The sequence below is a fragment of the Salvelinus fontinalis genome, chromosome 14 (assembly GCF_029448725.1).
Source record: "Salvelinus fontinalis isolate EN_2023a chromosome 14, ASM2944872v1, whole genome shotgun sequence".
In the NCBI taxonomy this organism is placed as follows: Eukaryota; Metazoa; Chordata; class Actinopteri; order Salmoniformes; family Salmonidae; genus Salvelinus; species Salvelinus fontinalis.
This window is the reverse complement of record NC_074678.1, coordinates 53,757,165-53,770,314: the sequence shown is the minus strand read 5'-3', so window position 1 is coordinate 53,770,314 and position 13,150 is coordinate 53,757,165. Positions and strand designations below refer to the sequence as shown.

Genomic DNA, 13,150 nt, shown 5'->3' with positions numbered 1-13,150 from the left:
CTAATAAATTATAGAAACAAACAACCACCAACAAAACATGTTTGTTCTACTAATATAAAACTTCCACATCTTGATTTCAGAAATTAAGGTATTCTGGTGAGGGGTGATTTATCTATATTCATTTTAAATAGTTGACTTAGTTGAACATGAACAAAGCTTTTCAATTGTCTCAGGTTATCTTCTGAATGCTGCAAGAGCGAATGAAAGAGAAAAAGAGTGTGAAAACACCAATATGAAGGAATGAGACAAATGGAGGTGCTTTGTGAGCTCCATAATGTACTGGACATGTCTGGCTGTTCATTCACGCTCCCCTTGCGCTCTACTGCACTCTGCTATGAAAGGAGTAGCTAGGTGATCAATATCTCCCCCTCCCCCGCCTAATCAACCAGTGGAGTCACAGAACAATAAGCAGAGCATAACAAGCGAAGGCGAGAAGAAAAAAAATACATAAATGGAGCCGCTCCTTCATATCATGGACTTTCAGAGGTGATGCAGCGTTTTGTTTATGCCGCCATCAGACAAATCATTTTTTATCACTTCGCTTGCATGAGTCGGGCACTCGGAAATGCCTTTCACACACCCTGGAGTGGTGACATGGATCCAATGAGACAGAGGACGGAGACGACAGTACTTTAAAGGACCCTAGCTAGCATGGCACATGTTCACTACCCCCCACCAACATGCTTTCTCTGCCTTCCCCAGGGCCCGGTCTACCTAGTGAGAGTGGCAGCCTGCAAGCTACTAGGCCTGGGCCTCTCTCTCTCTTTGCTCTGAATCATCACCGCTAGCCAAGCAGAAGCATCTCTGCCACACTGGGACCCGAGGAGAAAGCTTTTTCCTGAGCGAGTATGTGTCGAGTGTGTGCTACAACCCTGAACTCCTTGTGAACTGGGGATGAAATATTAAAGGTGCAGATGGAGCTGTCCGGATGATAGGAACTGCTTGCGACGTGTCATGATCCAAAGGCTTGCTGTTAAAGCATCTCAGGCATACTAATGGTTTCCCCCCACCACTCATTACTTCCATGTTCCTTCTTCATGGAGCTAATACCCTCTGTGCCCGGAGACAGGGCCAACTAACCTCTTGCCTGAGAACAGGGCTGAACAGAGTGCTTCTTCAAGCTTCACTTCAAGTCTGGGCTTTAAGACGGCGTTCAGGGAGGTGGGGGGAGTAAAAAAACAAACTAGGGAGGAAGAGGAAAAACAACATTTTTGTGAGTGCTTTTCACTGAGCCTGACCAACTCGGGTTAGACCAAAAGTTACACAGCGGGAGAGTATGGTGTTCGAAGACAGGAGCTGTGGCTGCTGCAGCTAGCCACTGAATGTGAGATTGGATGCTTTTTTTTGTCTGTCTGTGTCTTTCTCTCTCTCTACTATCTCATTGACAAGGACAAAGCCAATTTGTTGAGGAACCAGGGTCACAGGTTGTGGAAAACCTTGCTCCCACACATTCCCTTGAGATCCCCTACCCTTGTGCTTTACTGTTTGTTGTCAATTTTTGCAAAAAGTAAAAAAAAAAAAAAAGCAGCATTACGATACCTCCCTACGCTAGAAGTGCAAATCCTCATTCCTGTCCAACATTAGCACTGCAACTATATATCAGTTTTGTCAGGGTCACCGTTTTATCATGCAGGTCACTAGGACTGGGATTCCGGAGTATCGTCTCAACATCCAACACATTTTGTCATGCAAATAATTCTGAAACCAAAGAGAAAAATAACAATGTCCAATTTAGAGAATAACAATCTCACGTAGTTGGCAGAGCATTTGCTGACACGGGGATAAATATTTAACACCCCCCCCCCCCCCCCCCCCCCCCCCCTTTAATTTGCAATTTAAGGGAATTGTATTATATTTCTCTACTGAACGGGTAAGTCGCCCGTGTGTTACAAAACCTCGCTGGCCAGTCGTTGTCATAAAGCAGTAAAGCACCGCAATGAGGTGCGGCAAAGAGGAAGCCCTCCTTCTGGCCGTTGTGTTCTCGCTCAGGGAGGTCAGCGCGTCTGTAAATCCAGCCATTATGTCCGATAAAGAACACACCGCTGAGCAACTATTGCTCTTCCTCCCTCTTCACAGGAGACAGTTTGGAGACTTACCATTCACCTGGTGTGAAAGAGGCCAAAACAATAGACAGTCAAAAGGGCTCTAAGGGCTCTGACATCCGATGAATGCCACCAGCTATTTCTGATTTCTTTTTTTCCAAATGGGAAAATAATACTCCCCAGGCCTCTTCCCTGGGAGCCACCGAACCTCCATTGATCGAGTTGGAGATAATAATGTCATGACCAGTAAATAACGCTTGAACAGCACATACACTGAGTGTACAAAACAGTAGGAACATTTGCTCTCAGAACAGCCTCAATTCGTCAGGGCATACAAGGTGTCGAAATCCTTGCACAGGGATGCTGGCTCATGGTGACTCCAATACTTCCCCACAGTTATGTCAAGTTGGCTGGATGTCCTTTGGATGGTGGAACATTCTTGACACACACAGGACGCTGTTGAGTGTGAAAAACCCAGCGGCATTGCAGTTCTTGACACAATCAAACCGGTGCGCCTGGCAGCTACTACCATACCCCGTTCAAAGGCACTTTAATATTTTGTCTTGCCCATTCACTCTCTGAATGGCACACATACACAATCCATGTCTCAAAGGTTAAAAATTCCTTCTTTAACCGGTTTCCTCCCCTTCATCTACACTGATTGAAGTGGATTTAAAAAGGGATATCAATAAGGGATCATAGCTTTCACCTGGATTCACCCCGGTCAGTGATGTTTTTTTTGTGAGGACTTCGACTCAAGGTCAAAACATATAGACGAAAGGTTGCTAAAACAGGAAGAGGTCTGTCCACGAAAAGGCATTGCTCTGCTTTCTTGACATCTCAGTCAACCAGACAGGTCCTACAGGCTCTAGTTTAGCCGCACCTGGACTATTGCCCAGTTGTGTGGTCATGTGCGGCAAAGAGGGACAGGTAAATTGCAGTTGATCCAGAACAGAGCAACACATACTGCACTTAGATGTACACAGAGGATGAATGTCAGGAACATGCATGTCAATCTCTCTTGGCTCAAAGTTGAGGAGAGATTGACTGCATCGCTATTGGTCTTTGTGAGAGGTACTGAACTGTTTGTTCATGCATTTAGCACACAGTTCGGGCCACTGTTGCTGGATCGAATCCCCCGAGCTGTCAAGGTAAAAATCTGTCGTTCTGCCCCTGAGCAAGGTAGTCCGCACCTCTCTGATTCAGAGGGGTTGGGTTAAATGCAGAAGACATATTTCAGTTGAAGGCATTCAGTTGTACAACTGACTAGGTATCCCCCTTTCCCTTATCAGTACAACACATGCATTCAGAGGTCTCTTCACAGTCCGCAGGTCCAGAACACAGGCTAGGGAAATGCACAGTTTTACATCGAACTATCTGCCACCCAAGGAAACTCATTTTAGCAATAAAACCACATTCAAAAACCAGATAAAATAACACCTTACGGCACCATGGGGACTGTGAAGAGACAGACATGTATTGTATTTTGCACGGTATTATGTAGGTGGGTGACCTTGCACGAATCCTTGGCTTGTGCGAGCTGGAATGGCTCAAAGGGCAGGAGCCATCTCCTGTTTCTGAAGCGTGAGGCAGAGGCAGGATATTATCTAGTGTATATTATGTGTATTATGAATATTATATTATGTATTATATTTGTTGTGTTTATTTTCCTGTTGGAACCCCAGGAAGTGGTTAATGCTGGATCCCAATAAATACGACTAATACTACTAAATACAACAGCATGGAGGCATGAGAAGAACAGAGACGTTTTGTATTTTGTGTCCTCCTTGTTCTTTCAGACAGAAACTGTTACTCCAAGACATTTAGGACTATTTTAGGCTAATGAGGTACATTCAGAAAATGGATTCGAGCAGAAAACAGTGGGTTTCACAACAACAACAAAAATTCAAAGATACTATTCGACCTTATGTCTTTTCACCCTGTGGTTGTTGTACATCTCATCGGTCATTGATACAGACAATTGCGAGTAACTATGAACATACTGTATCAGTGTGGCCAATCACTGAGGCACATTTTTCTCTCTCTCTTTCAAGAAAAGAAAACTAACTTACCATGATGATGAAGGTGACAGGTCCTAAAAAGCTCCATATGAAGTGATTGTCCACTCTTAGCCAGCAACTATGATGGAAGATAAAACAAACATTAGGAATCCGTAAAACAATAACACACACGTAAGAGGAACAACTAAACCCAGTCTATCAACAGCCTCCTTAGGCCAAATATTAATGCATGGGCATGAATTATGAGGACAAAAATGTACCCTGCCCCTGTTAACACATGGTAGTTAGATTATTGTCAATAATCAATGGAAAAAAACACCCCCCTAAAAAATCCAGCTAAAAACAAAGCCCCCACGTTGCAGTTACATGGTTACACAAGACAAAAGTGAGGACTCTAGCCTCAATCCTGAAGCTTAGCTAAAATACTATCATTAATCTATGTAAAAGCCTTTTTCCAGACAGCACTCCTCTCTTTAAGAGAGCATTTAAAAACAAGAGGTCGCAGGAGGGTCTTTGAACAGAAAGGCATTAATGTTGCCATGCCCCCCTAGAAACCACAGTGTTGAGTCTGTCAGGCTCTTTAAAATGACATAAAAAATGGATCAGTCCATTCCAGGAAGGGGTCCCGGGTGCAGACAAAAGCAACGACAGCAAAGATAGTTCTTAGTCACAGGGCCGCATACACACACGGAATAAATGAACTATGACAGTTTTTTAGAGAACAAAATAGCGGATACATTTTTACGTACGCTTTCTTTGTCCCGTAGCTCCTGTAGTCGATAGCAGCAGAGACACCCACCACAATGGCTGGGAGAAGGTATCCAGATACATAGTAGTACTTTTTCCTTGAATGTTCACTCTCGAAAACTTCCACCATCATCAGGTACAACTGAACGCCCTCCAAACACATCCAGGAAAACGAGGCCAGGAAAAAGAAATGCAAAATCCCAGCGACGATGGAACAGCCAATCTATAGTGGATGGATTAATAGTTTCAATTGATCAAAATATTATAGATATTAACTTTAAATAAAGTAACAATTTATGAGGAATTAACTGAGCAACAACATTCCATGTTAACCTTCTCAAATTCCAATGATAATGATGCCATTTAATTGAGTGCGGTTGTTATTATACAGTGGTTATGTGCATTTCAATGTAAGTAATGAACAGAAGTAAAACACGCTATGCTCCGTACAGGTTCAGTCAAGTTCGACCTTGCAGCTGGCTGCTTAAATGACAGTTGTCTTGAAAGGCTAAGTGCTGCAGGCTCCATGGTCAACCATTTTGAATTACTTCTGGCTTTGTCCTTTCATTGAGCCTTGGTTTTACAGTGAATACTGACTGTGTGGAGGTGGAAGGCACTATGACTACACAAAGGCCATGGAGGGAAGAAGAACTAAAAGAGAATACAGAGGAAATTGAAGAACTAAAAAGGGTGCAGAGGCTGTATTGAGTGTTTCAGAACGTTCTAAACGATAGCTTTCAGTGACGAAGACAAAAGTGGAAAGTACTGCATGACATCCCTCCTCTGTACTTCATATTAATGGTGCTGTCTGTCTGACCCATGACATGCAGAGGACAAGTACTGAAGGTTAAACACAACTATGTTTGAAAGTCTCATGACTTTCACATTGAAGGGTTTTTAGTTTGGGGTGCAATAGAAAAATATACATAAAATTATATATTCACAAAAACATTGGTAAATCTGTGCTGCTTACCTTGGGTTCGGTCATATCAATACCGATTAGGAATATTAACTCGGCAATGAAGAGATTGATGCACAAGTTCTTGTGGATGGTGTTGCGATCGCTCTGTAGGCCCCGGAAGAAGCAGAAGGTGAAAATGCTGATGGCTAAGCACACCAGCGAGACAACGATGCCCACCCGGGTGATGACAGTCAAGAGTAATTCGTGCACTCCAACTTGGCCCTACGGGGATAACGGATGTGGCAAATTAATATGCCTGTTTTTGTCAATAAAAAAAATAGAGGACGGCCAATGCTTCCATACTTCATTTCGGCAAGAGCCACGGGAAAATTACTTTTCTATTTCATAGGAGACATGAGGAAATAAATGCTCAGCAGCCATCAATCATGGGCTGAGCCCTTCAGATGAGTACAATTAGCATCTGATAGAGGACAACTGACTGGGTGGAATTTAAAGCAAGGCGCTGTAGCTAGGCCACGTCATTTTAACTCCTACAGAGGCTTTCTTAATACCTGTATACACCTGGAAAACATGGAGTTTTAAACATGGAGTATTAGGTCTACAGACCCTCATGAAATACACTTTGTGGTACAATAAAATCATTGAAATGAATGGGCTTTAGGAAAATGAATTAATCTAATGAATCGAGGGGAAAAAGATGAGATGATACTGCAAATCTACGGAAATGGACATTGGAAATAAGTGTATTTAACTATTCCATGTGTTTTCCTCTGTGATTTCTTTGTACTTTTAAATTGGATTAAACTCTTCAAATTGTTTTACCCAAGAATAAATAAATGAATACCAAAACAGGAGCTGCTTACCGAGATTTCCTGATGTGCCATGAGAACTGCAAAGTTGGTGAGGTGACTGCAGGAGCAGGTGGTGTGGGTCTTATTGGAGCCCAGGAGCTTGCAGCCCTGGGTGGACCAGTATCCCATCATGCTCCTCTCCGAATAATTCCAAAAGGAGCAATTGGAGTTGAAGTAGTGGTCCATCTGATGATAAGATTAATTGTTGAAATAACTGACTGTCCAAATCATAATTTGTACAGAACCTATGAACTTTTTTCTACTCGCATAAAGATACTGAACTGACAAAGGGGAAGTGCATAATGCATTTTCTTAATTTATTTAATAAAATAATATCTAATTTGGTTGCCTACTTACTAAATCTACCAAGGCAATACCAATAGGACCCTGAACAACTTTAACCCAAAAGCCATAACACCACTAAATAGTTAACCAAATAGCCTCACGGAATATCTGCATTGACCCTCCCTGTACTAACTATTTTAACTCATCACATATGCTGCTATATGTACATATCTACCTCAATTACCTCGTACGCCAGCGGCAGGTAGCCTAGTGGTTAGAGCGTTGGGCCAGTAACCGAAAGGTTGCTAGATCGAATCCCTGAGCTGACAAGGTACAAATCTGTTGTTCTGCCCTTGAACAAGGCAGTTAACCCACTGTTCCTAGGCCATCATTGTAAATAAGAATTTGTTCTTAACTGACATACCTAGTTAAAATAATAAACATCAACTCGGTAATTGTACCCTGTGTAGATTTAAGTGATAAGGCCCGAGAAGCCGGTGTTTGGATGATGCGGTGTTAGGCCCGAGACAAATTCCCGACACAATTCCAGGGTTGCTACCCAAGATGGCTGCTTGTTAAGACTAGGTGCCTTTTGGCAAACTCCAAGCAGATTGTCATGTGCCTTATACTGAGGAGTGGCTTCCATCTGGCCACTCTACCATAAAGGCCTGATTGGTGGAGTGCTGCAGAGATGGTTGTTCTTCTGGAAGGTTTTCCCATCTCCACAGAGGAACTCTGGAGCTCTGTCAGAGTGACCATTGGGTTATTGGTCACATTCCTGACCAAGGCCCTTCTCCCTCAATTGCCCAGTTTGGCGGCCAGCAATAGGGAGTCTTGGTGGTTCCAAACTTCTTCAATTCAATAATATATATTTGTATTTTATTTAACCTTTATTTATCTTGGCAAGTCAGTTAAGTCTAAATACTTACAGTTGATGTTGGAAGTGTATACACCCTTAGTACCTGTGGGCGAATTTGAAGGCCTGCCTTTAAACTCAGTGCCTTTTTGCTTATGTAAATAAGGTATTTCTGACTTTCATTTTTAATATGTTTGCTAAAATGTAAAAAAAACTGGTTTTGCTATGTGGGGTATTTATTCAAACTATTTCATCTTTCCAGAAGATATAGTCCCGACACAAATCTAGAGTTTCTACCCAAGCCGGCTGGTCGTTCGTTCTATTGGTTCGGTTGCTAGAGACGCGACCCAGTCGTTCAGTCTTTTAATTCAGTATCTATGGATGCGACCCAGTCTTTTGTTCTAAAACGTTATTTTCCCTCGCTTGCTAGCTAGCCAACTACGGCTAACTTACAAAAAGTGCAACCAAAATAACAGCAAAGTAGACGCATTTGCATTTGTTTCAGCTGTTTTCGAGTACATTTATTTGGATAAATCAATAACAACGAGGAGCGATTTCACCCGGCATAGAAAATGTGCTCACTCATCAGGACGCTGTTGTTCAGAGGAGCTAGCCAACAACACAGCTAAAACCATCACTTCAAACTGAAGCTGGAAAGACTGCAAACTAGCTGCACTTTTGGTTGACACTTTTTCAATTGACATTTCTTTGTATATATACCCATAGAAATGATCCCAGCTGATTCATGATTTCGACTGGTTGAGAAACACTGCCTGCCTGTTTATTCCTCGTGTTATTATTGTTTCTTTATACAGCTGGTAGGCCAGCTTGTCTTTGGAAATGAACAATTTCCTTGATAAAGAACGGACTCATACGGACTCATGCGTAGCCCTCTGGGAGTCCATATTGACAACTTGAAAAGACAAAGGATAATTGGTGCTCAGGTAATTCCGTCCTACATTGTATGTCTAATCTATGAGGTAATTTGTTCCTCCATAAAATAAAATGGGAATAATTTATATTCTAATGGTGATATAGACAGTGCCTTCAAAAACTATTCATACCGCTTGACTTATTCCAAATTTTGTTGTGTTACAGCCTGAATTCAAAATGGATTACATGTATTATTTTTCTCACCCATCTACACACAATACCCCATAATGACAAAATGAAAACAGTTTTTTATAACATTTTGCAAATTTATTGCAAATTAAATTCATTAGTCATTTACATAAGTAATCACACCACAGAGTCAATACTTTGTAGAAGCACTTTTGGTGCCAATTACAGCTTTGGGATGTCTGTATCAGTTTAGCACATCTGGATTTGGGGATTTTCTCCCATTCATCCTTGCAGATTTTCTCAAGTTCTGTTGAGTTAGATGGGAGCGGCAGTGAACAGCAATCTTGAAGTCTTTCCATATATTTTTTATGGGATTCAAGTCTGGGCTTTGGCTGGGCCACTCAAGGACTTTCACATTTTTATTCTGAAGCCATTCCATTTTCAGACCACATAATCTTTTCATTAACTTTCACATGACATTTTGCAAACTCCAGGCATGCTGTTGTGTACCTTTTTCTCAGGAGTGGCTTCAATCTGGCCACTCTCCCATAAAGCCCAGATTGGTGAAGAGTTGGGAGAACTTGCCAGAAGTACAACAGTCTCTACATCTCAGCCAACGAAACACTGTAGTTCTGTCAGAGTGGTCATTAGGTTCTTGATCACCATGCTGACCAAGGTCTTTCTTGCCCGGTTGCTCAGTTTGGTCGGACGGCCAGCTCTAAGCAGCGTCTGGTAAGTTCCATATTTTTTTGATTCCCAATGATGGAGACCACTCTGCTCTTTGAAACTTTGAACACTCGAGAAACTGTTTTATACTCTTCTCCAGATACAGTTGAAGTCGCAGGTTTACATACACCTTAGCCAAATACATTTAAACTCAGTTATTACAATTCCTGACATTTAATCCTCGTAAAAATCCCCTGTCGTAGGTCAGTCAGGATCACCACTCATTTTAAGAATGTGAAATGTCAGAATAATAGTAGAGAGAATGATTTATTTCAGCTTTTATTTCTTCCACAATAAGTTGGGTGAATTTTGGCCCATTCCTCCTGACAGAGCTCGTGTAACTGAGTCAGGTGTGTCGGCCTCCTTGCTCGCAAACACTTTTTCAGTTCTGCCCACACATTTTCTATAGGATTGTCAGGGCTTTTTTGTCAATATATCCACATAATTATCTCCCCTCATGATGCCATCTATTTTGTGAAGTGCACCAGTCCCTCTTGCAGCAAAGCACCCCAACAACATGATGCTGGTATGGTGTTCTTCGGCTTGCAAGCCTCCCCCTTTTTCCTCCAAACATAACGATGGTCATTATGGCCAAACAGTTATATTTTTGTTTCATCAGACCAGAGGACATTTCACCAAAAAGTACGATCTTCGTCTCCATGTGCATTTGTAAATCGTAGTCTTGCTTTTTTTGGCTGTTTTGGAGCAGTGGCTTCTTCCTTGCCGAGCGGCCTTTCACGTTATGTCGATATAGGACTCGTTTTACTGTGGATATAGACACTTTTGTACCTGTTTCCTCCAGCATCTTCACAAGGTCCTTTGCTGTTGATCTGGGATTGATTACCACTTTTCACACCAAAGTACGTTAATCTCTAGGAAACAGAACGCATCTCCTTCCTGAGCGGTATAACGGCTGCGTGGTCCCATGGTGTTTATACTTGTGTACTATTGTTTGTACAGATGAACGTGGTACCTTCAGGCATTTGGAAATTTCTCCCAAGGATGAACCAGACTTGTGGAGGTCTACAATTTTTTTCTGAGGTCTTGGCTGATTTCTTTTGATTTTCCCATGATGTCAAGGAAAGAGGTACTGACTTTGAAGGTAGTCCTTGAAATACATCCACAGGTACACCTCCAATTGACTCAAATTATGTCAATTAGCCAATCAGAAGCTTTTAAAGCCATGACATAATTTTCTGGAATTCTCCAAACTGCTTAAAGGCACAGTCAACTTAGTGTATGTAAACTTCTGACCCACTGTAATTGTGATACAGTGAATAATAAGTTAAATAATCTTTCTGTAAACAATTGTTGGAAAAAATAGTTTTGTCATGCACAAAGTAGATGTCCTAACCGACTTGCCAAAACTATAGTGTGTTAACATGAAATTTGTGGAGTGGTTGAAAAACGAGTTTTAATGACTCCTACCTAAGTGTATGTAAACTTCAGACTTCAACTGTATATTCCTCATCACAATTCTATTTCAAAGATCTATAGTCAGTTCCTTGGATTCCATGGTATAGTTTCTGCTCTGACATGCAATGTCAACTGTGGGACCTCATATAGACAGGTGTGTTTCTTTCTAAATCATGTACAAACAAGTGAATTAGCCACAGGTGGACTCCAATGATGTTCTCAAGGATGATCAAAGGCAATTGGATGCACCTGAGCTCAACACTCTATTTAGTCCATTTTGAATTCAGTCTGTAACACAACCAAATGTGGAATTTAAAAAAAATATATATTTATATACAGGTAACTGACAAAATAAAGGAAACACCAATATAAAGTATCTTAATAGGACATTTGGACACCACGAGACGCCTGAATAGCTTCAATGCACCTTGGGATAGATCCTACAAGTGTCTGGAACTCTATTGGAGAAATGCGACACAATTCTTCTACGACTAATTCCATCACTTGGTGTTTAGTTGGTGGATGTGGAAACGGTGTCTCGGGCGCCGCTCCAGAATCTCAGAAAAGTGTTCCATTGGGTTGAGATCTGGAGACTGAGACACACACACACTTTAAACTGTGTGTGTATCGGTCTGCCTCAGTCACCAGATCTCAATCCAATTGAAGACTTACTCGTCTCAGTCACACAGACGTATAGCAACGTGATCGCGATTGTCTATGCCGATCTAAAACAACACATACATCTGTGATGCTTTAGGCTAGAAACAAGCGGTAAAATGCCAGTGGAAGACGCGACTCTGATACACACATGGGAAGCTCTTTACTCTATGACATTCAGAAGCTGACCTACGACCTTCTAAAGTTGAGGACTCAAAGACATTGGACATTGCTTGGGAAGTGATCTTATACAATGTGTGATTCTGTCGCTATCAATAGATCTATTCACTTTCTGTAAAACAGAATATGTATAATTCAATTGAAGGTTCATGTAAATTATCATAAGAGATATTTGGTAGCGGGAATAACATTTTTGGGAAATCGGGTCTGGACTTTATTTTCCTTATTCATTATTATTATTATTATTATCATCATTCGAAATAGTTATGAGTCTTGTTAGACTACGTGGAAATGCAGGAAATGAGCTTCAAAACAACATTTCCTAGGTCCCTCAAATTAAACAAAATGATGGTGTATTTAATATAGGCTATCTCAATAAACAATGAGCTAAATAAATTGAAACAAATTAAATGTAAATAAGGAGGCCCTGGGGGAAAAAGTTTGGAAACCACTGCTTTAAACCCCGTATTTTTTATATATTTAACTAGGCAAGTCAGTTAAGAACAAATTCTTATTTACAATGACGGCCTACCCCGGCCAAACCCGGACCAATTGTGCGCCGCCCTATGGGACTCCCAATCACGGCTGGATGTGATACAGCCTGGATTCGAACCAGGGTCTGTAGTGACGCCTCTTGCACTGAGATGCAGTGCCTTAGACCACTGCACCACTCGGGAGCCCATGCTCCTTTAAGGACCCCTCTTTCAAAGTAACTGACATCTCTTCTTCTAGCCATGTAGCTGGAATAATGGCCAACTGGGTATGTTTTATACATGACCCTAAGCATGATGGGAATGTTTTAATTGCTTAATTAAATCAGGAAACACACCGGTGTGGAAGCAACTTCTTTCAAATATACTATGTATTACTCATTTACTCTCGTGTTTCCTTTATTTTGGCAGTTACCTGTATATGCCATTTAGACTACGCTTTTATCCAAAGCGACTTACAGTCATGTGTGCATATTTTGTACTTTTACATTTTACATTTTGCATACATTTTACCTAGCCAGGTATTTATAGTTAAGATGGAAGGATTTCTGCCTGCCAGGCTCTTCTCTTTCCCAGCGGTTTTATGACCTCTCCATTCATTTAGCTTGGGAAGACTTACGTCAATGTGTTCTAGAGTGAAAATCACCGGGTCCGTGATGAACACACGACTGGACTCTTTGTTGATGGAGGCGGCGATGATGTCGGAATTTACGGCCACCGACACATTCCGCCCGTAGGCATCGTTGGACATTTTGATCGTGGCGTTGTCGGTGCTGAGAAACTGCCCAAGGTTTTTGTACATGACAAACACCAGCTTGGCAACCCCTGAAGAAAAGGAAAAAGCAGAAGAGGTAAGCAGCTAGGAAAACGTGTTCCTTTCAAATGAAAGCAGCC

General features: G+C 41.6%; 1 protein-coding gene across 21 annotated transcripts in view; it reads right to left on the bottom strand.

Moving 5' to 3' along the window:
• adgrl2a (adhesion G protein-coupled receptor L2a) overlaps positions 1 to 13,150 on the bottom strand; it is a 177,242-nt gene that overhangs the window by 20,264 nt on the left and 143,828 nt on the right. For all 21 annotated transcript variants that reach the window (XR_008752843.1, XM_055862295.1, XM_055862290.1 and 18 more), the window contains 5 exons: positions 12,876 to 13,081; positions 6,596 to 6,769; positions 5,784 to 5,993; positions 4,813 to 5,033; positions 4,115 to 4,181 (listed from right to left, as the gene is read on the bottom strand). Coding sequence is in view for 20 of the 21 variants with exons in the window: in XM_055862295.1 (XP_055718270.1) it covers positions 4,115 to 4,181; positions 4,813 to 5,033; positions 5,784 to 5,993; positions 6,596 to 6,769; positions 12,876 to 13,081 (878 nt within the window). In the remaining variant the exon portion in view is untranslated. The remainder of the gene's footprint in view (positions 1 to 4,114; positions 4,182 to 4,812; positions 5,034 to 5,783; positions 5,994 to 6,595; positions 6,770 to 12,875; positions 13,082 to 13,150) is intronic.